We start from the raw sequence: 20,171 nt of genomic DNA, 5'->3' as shown, positions 1-20,171 counted from the left end.
ATATGGGAGAAGGAAATGAAAATCAATACAAAAAGCTGTGTTCATCACTGGAAACTGCAGCAGAGAGAGTTGCGCCTGAAATGTAGTCTTGGAAAAAGAGGTGTTGATACCTGCAGCACCGTTTCATTGTCACATAAGGACAGTGGGCGACTATAACCAAGTCATAACAGTCAGTGAGGAGGAAACATGTCACATGTGTGGTGATGAGCTCAGCATAACAATCAGCAGTCCAACAACATGTTATTTTCCACACAGTTTTCTCTGAGTAGCCTCCTGTTTATTTTCCTGACTTTAAATATTTCACAGCTGCAATAATGTGCATTGTGACTAAAGCAGCCGGTGATACTTTGTATTATTTTGTATCTGTTTACAGAAATAAGCTGCTTAAAGGCATTCAGTCATTGATACAGCTCTAAATGCACACTTGCAAAAAAGTTTTCTCTTCAACCAGTATTCTGAGTTAAGCTGCAGAAAACATATTTCTTCTCCACTCTTCATTACTTCCCAGACATGCTCGACACATGTCAAAACAACTGGTAATTAGACCTTATTTAATGACACTCTGTGCAAATCAGATGAACCAAGACTAAGCTTACAGTATTTACATCTGTAGTCTCAGTAAACGCTAAATCTAAAACTCTTGCATCCCTGACACTAATTTGCAACGGCCTCAGATTTCCCCCAGAGCTGTCAGAATAGCAGATATTAATGCTTTCATGAACTGGTTTTGAGTTGAATCACTGTGTTATTAAGTGTTTTAACCCCTCTCAGGGGCTTTGCGATGATTCATGGGATGAGAAAGAGGAAGAAAAAAATCACTGCACGCCACTGTAAAATTGCTGTTATTTCAGGATCCTCTCTAATCTTTGCTTTTTGTCCTGAATTACTGGACACTGCTCCCTCAAACAAGGCCTCGAGCAATTATTCAGATGAAAGAATCTCAGAAAAAGATATTCACTCTTCAGTTGAACTGCTGGCAACTCCTCTCTTTCTGTCTGCTTCCTCACCAGGAGTGTGCTGGGGAGCCTCTGTTCATGCTTTACTGTGCCATCAAGCAGCAGATGGAGAAGGGACCCATCGACGCCATCACAGGAGAAGCCCGCTACTCCCTCAGTGAGGACAAGCTCATCAGGCAACAGATTGACTACAAAACACTGGTCAGTAAACTTATTGTGTCTTGAGGCTTGTCTGCTGTGGTCTGAATCACTTGATGAGCTGTTTAGCTTCAGTCACATTTGACAATGACAATTTTAAAGCGAGCTCTTAACTAATCGGCAGCTGAAATGTGGCCGCCGCCGTTTGCTTAATTGGTCAGAAGTCTGCTGTGAGGCAGGATTTCCTCCAGAGTAAACATGGCACTTCAGCATCAGTTGTGTTTGGAGGGAGAACGTGATCTGGCGAACCGGCCCAACTACAACCCGGCGTTAATCACAGTCTCCCCTCCAAACAAAGCACTTCAGGTTTGGATTGGAATGTAACAGACAAACCTACTTGTCGGCGGGGTCTGCTTCAGTTGATTTGGTCTGCACCCATGTGTGAATGCTGAGTTATTACAGCCCCAAACAAAATGAACAGACTAGGAAAATGTCCAGGTTTTAAAATAGCTGCTGCAATACAAACTTGGTGTGAAAATGCTGTCATGTACATTCAAATGCATCTAAACAATCAGTCTGGAATGTTCTCACAGTGTCTCTGCTTAAGCCTTAATTTTCTTTGTCTGTTTCCGTTACCCTCTGTTTCCACCTGTTTGCCCACCAGACGTTGCACTGTGTAAACCCAGAGAATGAGAATGCCCAGGAGGTGACGGTCAAGTGTCTGAACTGTGACACCATCACTCAGGTCAAAGAGAAGCTGCTCGATGCTGTGTACAAGGGCAGCCCCTACTCACAGAGGCCCAAGGCTTCTGATATGGACCTGGGTAAGACACACACTACTGTACGTGCATGCTCCTCATATTCAACTAGTGGTTAGGATGGTGGTCCAGAGGCGGACTTATATGAACAGCTACATACAGTAAATTTGTCTTGAATACTTAGTTCAGCTGGACACTACTGCTGCTACTCTCAATCTTCTGTTTATTCATGTTTCGTTAAAAGGAAATTACCTATTGAAGTGAACGTGACTCTGTCTTGTACTGCAGGGTCAATTTATTAGTTATTTTTTAATAATGTTTTGTTCTAGAAGACAGAATTATTTAATGTATTTGGCAAAGGGCAAACAGCTGAAGGTGCGATATAGATAGTCTCTTAATTAAAAGTTTAAATAAACCTGCATTAATTATTATTATCACCCTTTGCTCATTTACATATCCTGCAGACATAGTGCGATATAAACATTAATTTGGAGTCATGTTTGTATCAACCTGGTGAATATTCTTCCAGTAGTCACTCTCCTTTTAGCTGGTTTGGTCTCTGGTAAATCCCAGGGGATTTTTTTAGGTGTTGAGATGCGAATGCTCTGCGTTAACTATCTAGTAGCTAACTTTGCCTGTTTCCATTCTAGTGCTGGGCGGTTTGCGTGCAGTGGGTTTATCAACGCTTTTTTTTTATTGCTTGAAACAGCACTGGAAATGGGGTTCACCAATGTGATGAGAGAAATCTAAAACAGTAAAGTAAAACAGTAAAACCACAACAGTGAGCTCAAAGATGCCAAAATCTCTGTAGAGCTGAGGGGAACTGCAGAGTAGGGTTAAAATTATTTGTGTGTTTGTCACTGTGAGTGACACTTTTCACCTCATACACACGATCATCCTACATTTGATCTATCATTAATTTAAAAATCTCGTTTGTGCGGCTTTAACAGGAAATCTGCGAGCCCTTAAAAGTCTTAAAAGTATTAAGCTTCGGTAGTAATGAAATTATCTCAGATTTGTGTGAGGTCATAATTGCCACAAACATTTGATCTAAAACTGCTTATCCATCTTTTACTTTATTTTTGTCAAAAGGAGTCAAGCTATTCTGAGTGAACGTTCACATTTCTGATGTTTTAAGTCTTTAAACCCACCACTGAACCTAATACTGTCTTTTTACTTCATACTTGTTATCAAAATGTAGATTCAGAACTATATTCCTACATAAAATCTGCCTCTAAAGGGGACCACGTGTAGGCCTACTACTTACCTTTGTACTTAGCTGCAATCCTTATAAGAAAAATATGATTAGTCCAAAGATCTGTCTCAAATTTGGTTAAACAAGGTTTTTTAAAATAATGAAATGTATGTATCTGATACCTGTAGACCTCCTCTTTAAGCAATTTCATGCAATTTATTTTCTTAAAAAAGTAAAATACACTGACAACCCATAGACAGCATAAAGAGATGTAATGCACATAGAGAAAACACAAGTCAATACAAACACAAGTTGTACACAGTTCACATTTTGATAGTTGCTTGTGCAGTAACTGTGCGAAGGTGGATTTTTCTACATGTATGGAAAGATAATGCCATTGAATTCATGAAAAAGAGGGAACATGAGTGGGATTTAGAAACAACTGAAATGATATCTGACCACACTGCAATACAAAATGAAACACACACAGTCCTCACAGAGTACCTGTGTTCTTTGCTCTGAACGTCTGTCCCCTCTCTGTAGAATGGCGTCAAGGTCGGATGGCCAGAATCATTCTGCAAGATGAAGATGTCACAACTAAGATCGACAATGACTGGAAAAGGCTCAACACACTGGCTCACTATCAGGTACGAAAGAGGCAGGAGAGAGATAAGACAGCTCGGTTGGATTCATGCAGTGAATATTTTGGTGTGTGTTTTGGTGTGCAGGTGACAGATGGCTCAGTGATCGCCCTGGTGCCAAAGCAGAACTCTGCCTACAACATCTCCAACTCCTCCACCTTCACCAAGAGCCTCAGTAGATATGGTATGGCTTCCATTCTCCTCTTGACTTCACCCCATTTAGATCTTTCTGTCAATGATTCCAATCCCTCCAGCTGCCTGCCTTCCCCCCACCATCCCTCCACACCCTGTCACTCTTTCATTCGCTCTTTCTCTTTGTTTATTGTGGCCATGATTGGGCTCCATTCTTTGTGAACGGCAATCCTTTTTATCCATCACTATCAGCCCAGGCCAAGGCTATTCCACGGCTATTTCCAAGCAGCCCGTAAATGACAGGCATTAAAGCAGACACCTCGATCCCCAGCTGACAGAGTGAAAGAGAAAGAGAGAGAGAACACCTGGCAGTCAGCGATAGACAGAGGCCCGGCATCAATATGGTATACTTCACCGGAAAATTAAACTATTTAGAAGATAAATTACCCTGTAGTAAAATACTGGCTCTTGTCTGATACGAAATGGGTACTGACCCTCAGGCATGCCCTGCTGTTATCATCACAGCTGATCTGCTCTAGACTCACAGCAACCTGGATTTTCCCTTAAAGTACCCATACAAATTTTAGGTTTGAATGTTAATAATCTTTTGAGTGTGTGTAATATGAAAATAGACATAACTTTTTTGGGATGGCCTTTTTTTCCTCCATTTGATAGCTGACACTGCTGAAATAGACAGGAAATGTCTGGAGAGAAACATGGTACGACATGAAACAAAAGGTCCTCAGCTGGGAGCAGGTCATATGGAATCATGTTGCAGTTTGGCATTACATCTTTAACTTCTATAAAAATAACTTTTTGCAACTTTTGGTGCAACTGTCACTGTATCCACACAGTTGTACATGAGGCAGATAATCTGAGAAAAAAATCATGTTCCTCTGCCTCCTTGTAGATCTCACAATGGCATTTGCAAGAATCACGAAAACCACTAATCAGAGCTGAGCAGTCTCTAAAGCAGCTGTCAATGATGTCACCGTTTGTTTGTTGTCAAACTATCACACCAGGCAGCGTAAATATAAATTGTGATTCTGCATTGCCTATTTCTCGACTCAAATATTTTCAGAAAAATATTTTAGTGGACTATTTAGTTTATGGCCTGCGGCCTTGTCAGAAACAGTCGAGCCAGAATGAAGCACTGCCCACCTTCCAGAGCAAATGTTCTCATTTTACAGCTAAACAGTACACCAAAATATGTTTCTGAAAACATCTGACTTGGGAAACAGGCAACGCAATTACATAAGTTTGAGCCTATTTTGATCAGAGTTGCCTATAGTTTGACTACAGTTTGATGGGCAGCTGCATAAGAGACTCCTCTGCGCTGATATATTGTTTACCAACAGCCACAGAGGATTCTAGCAAATCCCGAGGAGAAGCGATTTTTTTTTTCACAGACTATCTGTGTAATGTGCTACTGTATGGATATAGTGAGAGTTTCAGCAAATATGAAATATGAAGCTTGAAGCTACTGGGTGCCCCCATAATAGACATGACTCTTTAAGAGTTTTTATCCATTGAAGGCAGATTCTGATGACAACAGTGGTGTGTAAAAACAGCAGGAGAGTGAGACATCTGCTTTTTGCTCTAACCCAGTCATCAAACAGAGAAATGGTGGTCTTTTAATATTCTATCTTCATGACTATTTGACACTTTAGAGAGGTCAGGACAATGACTGCGTGTGTGTATAAAGGTGACTATTTTCACCACTCCCACTAAGAATGGATTAAGATTTCCATTTATTTAAACCCTCTGTAACATAGTTTTTGCCCACTTAGGGACAGCAATAAACAAATTATCATATGACAAATGTATTACAGTAGCAAACAGTTGCCTACATACCCAGCAGATTGCTCTGGTTTGCCCCCCACCAACTCCTGAGGTAAATATCTGGCTCTTAGGCTGCTAAATGCTTTACTATCTTCACTAGTTGTTATGTTTGTCCATCTGTTGTTTGGTGCCTGACAGGTAGCATACAGTGGATTTTGATAGCTTTTGCCCTGAAAAATGCTGCAGCTGAAAACAACATTGATGAGACCTGTGTGACTGAACCAAAACAGTAAAGCTGTGAGCTGGAAATCAGAACAATTAGCTGAAAAACACTAAAAAGCTAAGTGGAAAGCTGAGGAGAGTGCAGAGTCAAGTGATAATTCTCTGTGAATTCATCACTACAAGTGACTATAAGTAGTCCTGTTAATTAAGAAATATTGGTTATAGTCATTCACAGCAGTCCTCCCAACAAAAACCTCAGTTTCTGTAGTATGGAATTTATTTTTGACTCTTTGTGGAAGCGCCTCGACTTGAATAAGAATGGACACATCTGAATAAAAGCATCACACACCACCTACACTGTTTGAGTACTGAATTAGCAGAGAGAAATGTAGCTGGAGAAAATTAAAATTCTGAAATCAAAGGTTTGCTTTTTATGAAACCTTTCACCCTGCTGAAATATGCAGCTGCAGCTATTTTCACAGTGAATAAATAAAAAAATGTGCGTTTGCATCATCATATTTGCTTTATGGTTTAATTGTGATAATGTGCGTGTGTGCTCGTGCATGGATGTGTGTGTATAGGAAGGTGTGTTTGCGAACACGGCTAAATGTTGGCCACCAGCGGCCATGATGGGTTTGGAATCAAAGCCACTCAGCACCCCGCCGACAAGAGCGACAACAGCACTAGACACCACCCCACTCAGCCTTTTTCACTTTTCTATCCCGCGCTCCCCCATTACTCTCCATTTCACCCCTTTCTCTCCTGACCTTTTTTTGTCTCTCTGTCCATTTAGCCCACCCACCCCCTTTTCCTGTCATCTCCTCTCCTCTCCATCCTTTCACCAAACATAAAGGAACGGCAACATGCATCAGCAGCTCTCTCTTTTATCACTCCACCTCTTCTATCCATCCTGTATGCCGTCTTCCCCAGGAGCAGCTAGTCAGAGTGCGCATCACCTCCCTGGTTGCTTTCCTCCTTTCCATCCTAAGTGGAACAGTCGTAGATATGCATCTCCTTGCTCCACGCTAATCAACTTTGACACTCATGCCATGAATAATGAAACAGACATAGATGATAGAGAAAAGGGGAGGGGGAGTGTGAGTCATTTAAAGAAATACACTGAGTTTTAGGGGATTATTGGTCAACTTTCTTGTCACGTAATGGCAATCTACATGTTTTTAGTTCTACTTTATAACCTGTAAGAAGTAAAAGAATGATAAGCTGCAATATTTGCTGGTTGCTGAAACTCTAAAATGGGCTCTTACAGGGGAAATCAGCCTTCTATGTTCACTAAATCACAAGGTTTCTGATGTAGTTCTTCCAGATGATTCTGTTTGTGTTCCTGGCTTTAGAGAGCATGCTGAGGACAGCCAGTAGTCCAGACAGCCTACGATCCCGAACACCTATGATCACCCCTGACCTGGAGAGTGGAACCAAACTGTGGCACTTGGTGAAGAACCACGACCACTCTGACCAGAGGGAGGGCGACCGAGGCAGCAAGATGGTCTCTGAGATCTACCTGACCAGGCTGCTGGCTACAAAAGTAAGATACAGAGGAGTAAACTACACACCAGTGTTTTAAAAGTTTATTCCAGTCAGTGTGAAAAAAAAACTCTGAAACTGCACTTAGAACCATCGGGGAACAGTAAAACTCAGTACTGAAACTCAGAGTAATGGAATATTTTCAGCGTTATCAGCTCTTTAAGGCAGAGAGATTCACCTCACCTATTTAATGGTGGAAGAAACTACTAGTACAGAAAGTCTGCAGGTCATTGAGGAGTTTTAAAGTGTATTAAATTACATCCTCATTCCTGTATCAGGTGAAAGTATATGCATTTTACATTTACATGTATTTGTTGCGCAGACGCTTTTGTCCAAAGTGACATAAATGAGGTACAATGCAAGGTATAGCAGATCAAAGAGAAGCGTCACAATGTTTTGTTCCAAGTGCTACAAGGCTGCAGGTGCATGAAGTGACACATTTATAGCATATGAGATTTTTTTTTCAAAAGAGAAAAAGAGACACAGATATAGAAAGAGGGAGGGGTGTAGAGAGATAAAGAGAGAGCATGTTTGGTGAGTAGGTACTCTTTGAAAAGTACCCTCGAATTGAGTTTGGTAGTTTGTTCCATCACCAAGGGAGCACACAGGAGAAGAGTTTGGATTGAGATTTCCTATAATGAAATGAGAGTTCATTTGCACATCATAGTGAATGAGGGAGTTCAGGAAGGTGGGTGCCATGCTATTGGCCACTCTGTAGTCAAGCATTAGTGACTTCAACTTGAAGTAGCAAGAGGGAGCCGATGGAGGGTGATGAAAAGTGGAGTGACACAAGATATTTTTGGCTGGTGAAACACCAGACATGCTGAGGCAGTAAGACCCATTTGCAGAGGTTTACTGTGCGTGCAGCAGCCTTGCCAGAGGGCGTTACTGTATTTTGGGCGAGAGATCACCAATCAGAAAAGGCATTTGCAAACTTTGCTGGAAAGAGCAAGGTAGACCTGAGCTGGAGACAAATGTCATACTGAACAGTATGGCTGGCTGGGATCAACAGGGGATGAGTCTTAGAAGGATTGAGTTGACACTTGAGGTAACACTTAACCAAGCTGAGATCCACTCAAACATAATGGGGTCGTCTGACAGCAAGGACAGAGACAGCGGGGTATCAACAACATTGCAGTGGTAAGATAAACTGTGTGAGTGGATAAACAGAACAAGGGGGGTGGGACAGATTGAGAAGGGAAAAGGACCAAGCACCGATCCTTGTGGTACCCCAGTGGAAAGAAAGTGAAGCTTGGACTCTTCTCCTTTCCATGCTGAACCACTGCCGTTTGAGTGGAATGACAAAGTAGCATGTGAAAGGAAATCAGAGACTTGATTATAAACTACACGCTGTACAGTTTTAGGATAGGAAACATGGTGGCAAGACCAGTCTGTAGTTCTATATACTTCAGATGGGTTTAGAGTCTGCTTTTTCAGCAGTGGGGTAAGTTGAGCATGCTTAGGGATAGTTCTGTTTTCCTTCTACCACGTATACCTGCCAACAGTGTCACCCTACAATAGCAAGCGTGCATCTACTCACGTACAAGAGGCTCGTAACTGTGACAGCGCGAGTTGTAAACATTAATGGCAACCTCCTCGGCTGAGCTGTGCAGTTAGCTAGCTCAGTGGTGCTAGGTGAGCTAGCAGTAGATGCACACATCCTTCTTGAGTGTCACAAGCCGAGTGACATCTAGTTTCATAATATGCAAAAGAAGGTCAATATCTCTACAGCCGATATCTCCAACACTCAGCAAGTAACGCCAAAACAATCTAGATTGATAAATAGCACTGCATGTAAGAGGAAAAAAATATGTATTTTTGATTTGGGGACAAACTGTCCCTTTAAGTATTGCAGGGGATTTTACCTGAAGCCAGTGAACCATTTATCATGTGCGTGACCACAGGCATGATTGTGGGTTAGATGGCTTTGAAGAGGTGTAGATGATGACAAAAAAAAAAAAGATAATTTTTAGATCCACCTCACCAAATTGATTAATGGTGTGAGAAAGGATCCATTACATAAACACACACACAAATACACACAGGGATAAACAGACCCATAACAATTCTCTCCAGCTTGGATCCTTGCCATATCCAGCTGTCTTTCCTTCCCCCCTTCAGTGTCTCTCAGTTCATCATGCCTTCCCTAATTGTAAGAGGGCTAGGGAAATATAGAAATGGGCAGCAGTTACAAGTGAGCCGGCTTTTCAATTTCCACTGGTAATAAGAAAAAAACAGATTAATAAAAGGTGGGCTTGTGGTGCAGAGTGCAGGGAGGCAGATACAGGAGGTGTCCGGAGACAGGTTATTTGTTGAGGGATTGGAGATTTGGCCATGCATGATGAAAAAACAGAGAGGCAAATGCAATTGAGAAGCTCATCGTGTCCTTGTCTCTCCATGGCTGTCTTTCTGCGTCTGTCTGCCTCGTCTATGCAGATCTCAGTACTTTGATCCGCGACTGGGACAGAATTCATTCCTGTTCCATTTCGCAACGGCTGACTAAATACGATCCCCAAACATTTCCTCGGTAATAGATTCTGCCAGATGGAGAAGTCTGGGAAACAAATGTGTTGTTAGGGAAATTCATTTAGCTACATTTGATGTAATTATGTTAAAGTGTTGTCATTGGAGGAATGCGCCATCCGAATCTGAGAGCTGGGGTTCCTGTTTGTGATTCTGCAGAGCTCAGTGGGCAGAGCGAGGCAGTCACAGAGCCCGAGTTATCACTGTGATCCCACTGGGGCCATTCATACTAAAAATGTACACACTTATAGCCCATTCAGGTGCTGTGGATACAAGTGGCTGCAAATGCTACACTAAATTCTGTCACACAACACGGTGAAACTATGTTTACTGTCTTTCTCCTTCTGTCTGGGATTCCATAAAATGTTCTTCTCTTCTAATTAGCAGGTAGATTTAAAACTTCAACATATGCAGTTCTGGGAGGTGTTTTCAGGGTGGGGGTGGGTGGATTGATCATGAGTGCCAAAGCAAAAGAAACACATGCATGGCCAAAATCAATATAAGTAATAAAACAAAACAATAAACCTTCTAAAAAGGTCAAAGTGAGTTGCCATAATAAGCCAATATCACCAGTATTAAAATGTCAAAAGAAATAAGAGACAAACTACCTGCAAAATGCTTGTCAGACATGAGATCCCAGCTCCTTCTTCTATCTAACAATTCAAAACGTTAATGTCTAAGATCATTCAGCCATTTTAAACCACTACCTGCACAAACACAATCACAACAAGCAGGTGTTACATACAGTGCATTAAATAATGAGCATTAAATGCTGTTTATATGCCTTTTAAATTTGTACTCAAGATGAAAAGTTTAATTTATTCACCCCTAAAAAATTACATTTAAGTGCTCTCATCCAAATCAGCTAACACCGATCACCAAAACATAGCCAATACATGTCCATAAAACAAAAAATCATAGATAAAAACAACACTACTCCATATCTAAACTTCTCAAAGAACCATTCAAACAACATCTTAAAAATGAACTCAGGTTAAAATTGAATGAAAATTACAGTTTAAAGTTCCAGTGTGTAGGATTAGTGGCATCTAGTGGTGAGGTTGCAGACTGCAACCAACTGAAACTTCTCTCACATGCCAAGCATTTGAGAGAACTACGATGGCCGACATGAAATCACAAATTGCCCTCTCTAGATTCAGTGTTTGGTTTGTCTGTTCTGGGTACAGTAGAAACAACGTGGCAGACTCCAGTAAGAGGATCTGCTTTGTATGTCGATATAAACAGATCATTCTAAGGTAACAAAAACAGAAGACTTAATAGTTTTGGGTGATTATAAACTGATGAAAACATAGTTGAATACTATATTCAGTGTCTGCGGATTTATCCCCTGACATCCTACATAGTGGACTTTTAAGTCCTCCTTTTAAATGTCTTTTGTTTTCTCTCTACCCATGTTCTTCTCTTCAGGGTACGCTACAGAAGTTTGTGGATGACCTGTTTGAGACCATCTTCAGCACAGCCCACAGAGGCAGTGCGCTGCCGCTGGCCATCAAGTACATGTTTGACTTCCTGGACGAGCAGGCTGACAAACACTCCATCACAGATTACGACGTACGACATACCTGGAAGAGCAACTGGTAAGAGATAGTTATTCTCTTCTTAGCTGTAGCTACTAAAAAAATACCACAGATGTACAGTACTATAGATACTGGATATAGCCCTAACCTGGTAACTTCACCAATCCGATAAAAATTTCACCTCCAACACAGAGATTTTTTGAGTCTCTCCCTCATTGAGACTGGCTGACTGCCCACTGGTGTAAATAATAAAATAACATATATGGCTTTTGGTGGATGGATGGATGGATGGATAGAGTATATTTTTAATGCCTATGATAGTTTTACATTTGTTTCTTATGTAAAGGATGTATTTATCTGAGCCAGACATCATGTGGCTTACAGTTTCAACTGTTGTTACTACCCCAGAAAACACTGTGTTCTTTGGGGCTGGGTAATTACTGATAGACAATGGGATTACTCATCAAAGTGTGCTCTTATGGCCTTTTAAATGATTGTGTTATGTAACAGGATGTAGTGTTAGAGTGATGTTATATACCCCATCTGCCAATGCCTGGAAAGCAAATATCTTTGTGAGCAACACTGCATACCAAAGTGTTATATTAAATCAATAAATCCAGGTCTGCAAAATGCATAAAGAATTAAAAGACTTGCTGTGTCGGATGCTTGGTCATAATTTACACGATGATTTGATAACATCCTCAGACTAGAACTGCAATATTTTTTCCCATAAATTGTTTATCTTTGTTTATTTCATTAACATGTTTTGCTGTATTTGCACAGAATTTAGGTAAACTTCTTTTAAAAAAGTTGTGACCAAATACAGTTTGTGCTACTCAGCTGCTGCACTGCCTGAGGGCCATGGCCCCTACTGAGGAAGTTTATCACAATATAAACATTTAGAAAAAACAAACTTTAATGTACACTCAGTAGTATAAAATGAACAATAGTAAAAAAGCAAGCAAAGCAAAGCATTTTATCACTTCATTAATAAAAAAAAAACAGCTGTGACAAGGTGCAAGGTGATACAGGACATTACCATTACATGTCATTATGTGCTGTCCAACGTTTCTTTAAAAAAAAAAAGTCTATTCTCTATTCCCTCTCCAGCCTTCCTCTGCGGTTCTGGGTGAACGTCATCAAGAACCCCCAGTTTGTATTCGACATCCATAAGAACAGTATCACAGACGCCTGTCTGTCTGTGGTGGCCCAGACCTTCATGGACTCCTGTTCAACGTCAGAGCACAAACTAGGAAAAGACTCGCCTTCAAATAAGCTTCTATACGCTAAAGACATCCCCAACTACAAGAACTGGGTAGAGAGGTAAGTCAAAGCTGAACGCAGACAAAATGATATTTAAATCAATCTATAACGAGAAAAAAAGAGCTTATTCACAGTTCTAAATGCTCAGTAAAAAGTTCCCCATGAGTTGTTGGAAGCTGGAAAGGTTGACTAATCTTTCAACGTGTCTTCAAAGAAAAGTGAGGTGGTGAGATCAAAGTTAATTACACTCCTAAACCACTAAGCGAAAAACAACCGTAGGATTATAAGAACATAACAGGTTGAACTTTATCTGCTGCTAGCATTTGAAGTATTTGACTGGAGTCAGAGTACACAGTTCGATTAAATTAGTGCAAAGAAATCATGTACTGTAATTACAGCTTGCTGCGGGCCTGTGAATATAAAATACAGTGTACACAGAGTGTGGGGAATATCTGTAATACCAGGTCTGCCTGTGACATTTTAAACTTGAATTCCGGTCCACAACAAAAATTTCCTTTGATTTTCAAGTCCAAAGCAAACACTGTTAAAAAAAAAAAACACAGGTGAAAGGCGGATTTGTAGCGACTGTTTGCCCTGTCTCTGCAAATGGAGGCTCACTGAAAAATGTCCTCTGGTTCACCCTTCATATTTTATTCAGCTCCAGAATGTTTAACCACAGTGGTTGTTTCTGCTTTTGGGGAAGAGTCCAACGATCTCTAAGTAGCTTTGGCAGTGTGAATCGAAGCTCCTCCTACAGCATGTATTGATGCTGTGGGAGCTGATGAAAGAAACAGGATTTTTACAGATTTCCATAAACAGAGAATATCAACTGCTATGGACAAAAATTATGTATCAAACAAAATAACTGGATTAAACTATGAGAGTTAAACAGTGAATAGCATGTCCACTGTGCATCCTCCCCTCCCTTCAGCTGCTGCAGCAAGAACAGACAATTATCCTAGTACAAGGTCCATTTCTTTATTTTGAGTATCATACTTGAATGTGCTACAGTAAGTCCTAAGGCTTGCAGGGAGTATTTGAAGGTAGTGTGAGATAAGGATTTATAGGTGATGGTTAATTGGGTGCAGTTAAACCTTGTTTCTATTATGCCTCCTAACCCACACTCAACCTCAGCCTGCCCTGCTGCAGTAAACCTTGCGATATGGATTCAGCAAGCAGGTCTAGGTACAGCTCAATATTGGGATATATTCTTAATATACTGTATTGTTTTCTGCCTGCCTCACTCTCAATGGACTTTTTGCTCCTCGGTTGCAGCCAGCAGCAGTGAGTCGATAATATGAAGGTTGTTGTTGCTCCGACCGGATGGACCTCGATGAGTGCATGTTACTGTACCAAAATGATTGGGATTGAGATGGGGGCTGAAGCTTTTCTCTCTGTTCACTCTCTGTTTTTGAATTAAGAGGTATTAAATCGTAAGTAGAATAAGTGGACTGCACACAGTCGCTGCTGATGGACTCGAGCACAATATTTTCACCCCACCCTAAATCCCAAATAGTAAAAATGTATGTCAGTTATATTAGAGGATGCTATAGTCTTCTATGTATGAGATTAGATTGGTGTTGGCCGTCATATCTAAACCGAGGACTGTCTATAAAGATGGCAGCAAGACAGTTCCCCAAAAGTGAAGCCAAAACATCTCAATCGCCCCCTTGTGGCTGGTTGCAGTATAGGTTGTAAATCCCACCCCTTCACGTCAGCAGGGCATGGGCCAAACTAAAAGATCAAAGTACATGCCAAATAGTTTTTTATCAAAGATGGTTTCTGTCATTTTAAGTAGTTCTTTTCATGCTGATGTTTAAAGGGGCAAAAAGCGAAATCGTTTCGCCGCTAGGTTTGCTGTTGTGCACTACCTGTAGACCAAAACAAAGTGTGTCATGAGTCACACCTCCCTCTACCTCTACTCTCCACCCCCCACCTCACTCACCTCGTCTGTGCAGCCAAGCACCGCAGCATCTCCACGGACTATTACGTCCAGACGGTCCCGGTGTTTCTTCCGCAGGCTCCACTTCACTCAGCTGCCCAATATACCCGCTGCTTCTTCCCACTTTAACCTGAATAACAAACCAGGGCTCGGTGCTCCAGTTGGATCCAAACGGAGAGCCGGGGCTAACGTTAGCTGGGAAGCTAGCGGAGGCTAACTGGCTGTACTGGCAGCTGAGTGAAGTGGAGCCTGAGAAGGAAGCACCGGTTAGCCCCGGTTTCACTACAGGCAGATTCACTTGCCACAGGGGCGAGGAAATAAAACCTAAACAGCCAACTAAGTTTGGCTTAGTTTAGCAGTTAGCGATGTCTTTCACTTACTCTCAGTCTCTGCTGTGCTTAGCTAACGTTATTTCTCTGCTTTCCTGTTAGCGTTAGCACTAGTCAGCTGCCACGCTAACGTCCCTACTCTTCTTCGTGAGCCAGAGAAGAGTGGGGACGTTAGCGTTAGCACTAGTCGGCTGCCACGCTAACGTTCCTACTTTTCTCCGTGAGCCTGTGAGCTCACGGCTCCGGCTCACGGAGAAGAGTAGGGATGTTAGCGTTAGCTCCTGGAGTTAGCACTAGAGCTACTACGGCTACTTGAGTAACTTACAGCTATGGAGCGCTTCTACCAGCTCTTCTAGTCACTGAGCCTCGCCTCCATCTCAGCAAATATATTGCATTTATTACAGGTACCATCATCATTGAAGTAGGCAGGGAAATAGCTAAACACAGCCGCCAGGCTGCCTGCCGGGCTACATTTTACAATGCTAATTGCAAATGTTAGCTGGGCTGCTGGGCTACTCACCTAAAACAACCGTAACGCCTGACCCATTGCTGGGACCGAGCCGCTAATAACTCAAGCTCTGGACATTAACCCATGCTACGATTGTAACATTAAATTTAATTGAATCGACATAGCGACATGTGCCTAACGTTACTGTAACACTAATTAAAACAGATATTTGACTTTATGTTGTATCTGTCCAGGAGAAGAAGAGCTAGCTCCGAGTCAGATTGTAGCCCCTTTAGCTCTTGCAGTGCTCTCCACTTTGGAAATGCAAGGCCAATGTTAATCCGGGTTCTGTCCCTTTCTTTATCTGGCAACTTCTTCACCAACAACCGTTGTTTCTCAAGAGGTCATGTCGGATCCTGGTCGTCTTCAGGTGAACGTTCCACTCTCCGCCATTTCGCTTCGAAAATATGCGCTGCCATTGCTCACTGGCTGTAGCGTTTTATAGGGAGGGAGGGCCAAGGGCTCCGAGGGGGGGGGGGGGGGGGGGGTTCACATGAACGTACATGAACGCGTAGCCGCCGGACCGGTTTGTAAACAAGGGGCTGGAGATCAACACATGCAGAGAGAGGGTGTGTGAGGTCATGCTATACTCCAGATGAAATTACACCTCTAGTTCTTCACATAGCAATTTTTTAATTCCTTCAGTCTAGAAATGATGAATTTCGCTTATTGCTCCTTTAAGTGATATTTTTTTTATGATCGGTTTGGTTTTAATTAGTTATTTGATGCCATAAAAACAGTGACGTTACGATTGACAGCTCTGTGTGTGTGTGCTCGCAATCAATGACGCTGCCCCACAACAACGGACGTGAATGGCTCAGTAAAAAGCAATTGGCTCCACTTCCTGATTGCTACTGTGCAGACTCTGGCTCCAAATGATGTCACCAGCACAACACAGCAGCACCTATATCCAGACACATTTTAGCTTCTTTTTTTTTTTTTTACAATGACAGGAAGGTGATGTGTCGTCCATCTTTACATACAATCTATGATCTAAACTAGTAATGCCGAAGTGTCATAAGCAGATGTGTTGGAGACTCAAAGAGCATTGTTTCCCACAAGACAGGGTGCATTTGTTCTTTTTTTTTACTGTTTTAATCACAGGGGAATATGATTGAATAAAATAAAAATCTAGAGTGATTAAAAAAATGTCTACTCACCTCTCAGCAAAAACAAAAATAACCCCCTCTTCCCCTCTAATAATTTTCCTTTAGTCTCTTAGAAAAATCAACCTACATACGTGGCTTTGGCTAAAATGTCCTTCACATGTCCATGTATCCTGTCAAAGTGTCTTTGAGCAAAATACTGAAACATTACTTAATATTGGACATAGGAATGTGAGCTGTTTCATTCCCCCAGTGAGAAGACTGGTCACCAGCTGCCACTGTTTGCATTCAGAATATTTAACAACCATTAAGTCTGGCCAGTAAGTCGAGTTTTTGGATGGGATACAAATGGTGCGGTAAGTAAAACTCTCTCTGCCCTCTCCTCCAGGTATTACTCCGATATCTCCCGTATGCCAGCAATCAGCGATCAGGACATGAGTGCCTACCTAGCAGAGCAGTCCCGCCTGCACCTCAGCCAGTTCAACAGTATGTCTGCGCTGCACGAGATCTACTCCTACATTATCAAATACAAAGACGAGGTGAGCTCCCGCTGGATACGGAGTACTGTGGAATCAAATCAAACAGAAAAGAGGGTTGTAATTACTTGGTAGCAGGGTGTGCTGTGTCATTTCCCCCTTTACTTGTTTTGACTGATACCATGAGGTCATTTTAATTCAATTACACTGATAACCAGTCCACATTGGTACAGGCTGGAAGGTATTATTACCATTAGGATGCACATTAAGGCACGAGCTTAACACATTATGAAGCTAATGGAGCTTCATTAGAAGAGACCTGCATGCTCAGTGTCCTACAGCTGCCTCTGGTTGATTGATCCACATTTTTTGTACAAATCAGGTGTGTGTGTGTGTGTATGTATGTGTGTGTGTGTCTGTGTCTGTGTCTGTGTTTCATCTGTTAAAGGAAGAGTTCGACATTTTGAGAAATACACCTATTTGCTTTCTTGCTGAGTTAGATGAGAAGATCAATACTACTCTCTTTTCCACACACTTATATGAAGCTGCATTCAGTGAAGTCTTTTCATAACCGTGAGGTTACCAGGCAACCAGCAGAGACTCTAGGAAGTAAATATAAGCATTACAAGAGAGATAGCATGTTCCTTCAAGGAAATTCCCTGTGTCACACACATTCAAAACTTGCTACTTGAATCATCAGATTGAATTTCCCCTTAGGGGGATTAATAAAGTACATATGATAAAAAAAAAAAAAAAAAAAGAAAAAAGATTTTTGAAATTGGTGCTACATGACCAGATAAAACACAGAAAAAGGGCTGTAGCATTTACTTCTACTCAAGAGATAGAAAACCCACAACTATCAGAATGCACTGTGCCGCACCAGACCAATAAATGCTGCCGCTAATTGTTGACCTAGTGCGAGTTACTTGTCTGACAAAAAAAATGGGGGCCAGCCAGTAACAAACAATCTCATTTGGTTCATATTCATATTTTATCAGCACTTCTGAGTTTGTTCGCAGTTTTTCACAATATAGGGAAACAGAATGGTGCCCACTTCCTGTCCACAAACTTCAGTATATCAGCCTAACAAATATGTTTCTGAAAAGATTTTAGGACAGAAATAGACAACGCAGTAAGAGATTCTTGATTTACATTTGATGAGCACTGCCTAGCTTTATCGTTTGATCTGAGTTAGGGAGAGAGACAGAAGTGGGCAGCTCTCTTTTGATCAGCTTCTATACTCACTGCGTCTGTGGTGGCTGCAGATATACAAAAAATTAGGAAGCCCAATCTATGGTTCAAGAAACAGCCCCAGTGCGTCATCTGGCAGATTTTCCACCATATCTCTTTCATATCTGTCCTGTTAAAACCAAAGTGGTTTTAATTTCCTGGGCTGGCCCAGTGGCCTCCTGCAGTTTCAGCTGGTTGCCTGGCAACCTCACAGTGACAACAAGACTCATGGAAATCCTTGCACTGGCCAAGAAATTGGCTGGGAGATAAGTTCATGATGAGCATGTTGTTTTTTAAATGATTAAACAAAGAATATATAACATGTTAATTAGAGGTGCTGGTTATTATCCTTCTTCCTTTGTATTCTTTTACATTCTGCTCCCTTGATCAGTGTTTCATATCCCGCCCTCGACATCCTGTGGTTCCTTATAGTCAACCATACACTCTTAGAAACATGAGTTCCAAAAGAGTCAATCATGAAGGGCTACCCTGAACCGTTCTTAGTGGGGTGTGGGTTTTGTCCAAAGAACAAAATCCACGGAGAGGGTTCTGTGTGGGACCTTTCACAAATGGTTCCAGGTATGACCCTTGATGATGGGCCCTGGGTAGAACCTTCTGAAAGGGTTTTATGTAAAACCTTTATAAAAGGCTCTACCAGTGACCAAATAGGGTTCTCCTATGGTGACAAGCCGAAGAACCCTATATGGCTCCACTTAGCACCTTTATTTCTAAGAGTGTATGTCACCATCAGCCTCTGTTTTTCCCCCCTATATGGTGCTTTTATGTGGTGAAAGATAAGTTGCCTCAGCCTCTTCCTCTCTTTCCTCCTCCCCCTCCCTCCATAGCAACAGTATTACAGTAGTTATGCTGGCTGGTTGCAGCTGGCTCCATTCAAACCAACTGCTCCCCTTCATTACAGCCTATTATCCAGATGTAGGCAGCTGCACGGTCCGCATCGCCTCTAACACATGCCCTGACCTTACATGCACAAAAACACACACACACACACACACACACACACACACAGGCATTAACATGTATGGGTATGCTCACATTAACTAGAAGCATGCACCACAAAGACAAATGCACACATAAATACAGTATTTTTTCACACACTGAAGCAGCTCCTCCGTCCGTTGTTCATATCAGACTAAATAGGAGACCAACACACACAGACACACACACACACACACATTTCTGTACACACTTCTAGTGGCCATTAACATGCCATTATAGACACCCCTTACCCTCACACCTGCCCCACCAAACCCTGTCCATGTTGTCAGCATCAGTTTGAAATGCAATCACTAACAGAGAAACTGAAGTCAGAGCTTTAGGGTTAGAGAAGCACCCAGCATGCTTTGCTGCATGCTACAGGATTGAAATAAGTGATGAAAGTGTGATGATGTCGTATAATCATTCTCCGTATTTGTGTCCAGATCCTGTCGGCGTTACAGAAGGATGAGCAGTCGCGTAGACAGCGGCTACGCGGCAAGCTGGAGCAGGTCATCGACACCATGGCGCTGGCTAGCTGAGGACCAGCCAGTAGCATGCCTCAGCTAGGTGAGAACTGGCCAACCAACACGCCTTCCCTGACAACCCATGACATTTTAACCCTCGACGTTTGAAGTCTGTCGTTATCACCCTCACGAACAACAATGGACAGCAGCAGAAAAGACTGCAAGGACACAGGCACCCAGCAGCAGCAGCGCACTGGAGAGACAGCAGAGTTTGGAGCTAAGGCCGCCGCCAGATGGGTTGGCTTTTTTTTTTTTTTTTTTTTTTTCTCCAAGCCACCAACCCAGCCCTTAACAACCAAATCAAGCACACCCTCCGCCTCAGCCATTATGGACCTCAGCTCAGGAGAGCGTTTATTTTCATCAAGGCCCT

At 42.0% G+C, this 20,171-nt stretch overlaps 1 protein-coding gene across 2 annotated transcripts in view; it reads left to right on the top strand.

Annotated features, from left to right (window-relative positions):
- The window catches only part of LOC117257925 (plexin-A1-like), a 351,734-nt gene extending 331,780 nt beyond the window's left edge, over positions 1-19,954 (top strand). For both annotated transcript variants that reach the window (XM_033628343.2, XM_033628342.2), the window contains exons 25-33: positions 1,011-1,157; positions 1,759-1,918; positions 3,591-3,694; positions 3,776-3,872; positions 7,177-7,367; positions 11,318-11,487; positions 12,538-12,750; positions 16,964-17,114; positions 19,721-19,954. In XM_033628343.2, coding sequence (XP_033484234.1) covers positions 1,011-1,157; positions 1,759-1,918; positions 3,591-3,694; positions 3,776-3,872; positions 7,177-7,367; positions 11,318-11,487; positions 12,538-12,750; positions 16,964-17,114; positions 19,721-19,816 — 1,329 coding nt within the window. In that variant the 3' untranslated portion in view covers positions 19,817-19,954. The remainder of the gene's footprint in view (positions 1-1,010; positions 1,158-1,758; positions 1,919-3,590; positions 3,695-3,775; positions 3,873-7,176; positions 7,368-11,317; positions 11,488-12,537; positions 12,751-16,963; positions 17,115-19,720) is intronic.
- Positions 19,955-20,171: the final 217 nt, after the last annotated feature.

Source organism: Epinephelus lanceolatus, chromosome 8, assembly GCF_041903045.1.
Source record: "Epinephelus lanceolatus isolate andai-2023 chromosome 8, ASM4190304v1, whole genome shotgun sequence".
NCBI classification, from domain to species: Eukaryota; Metazoa; Chordata; class Actinopteri; order Perciformes; family Serranidae; genus Epinephelus; species Epinephelus lanceolatus.
This window is presented reverse-complemented; position numbering and strand designations above follow the sequence as displayed.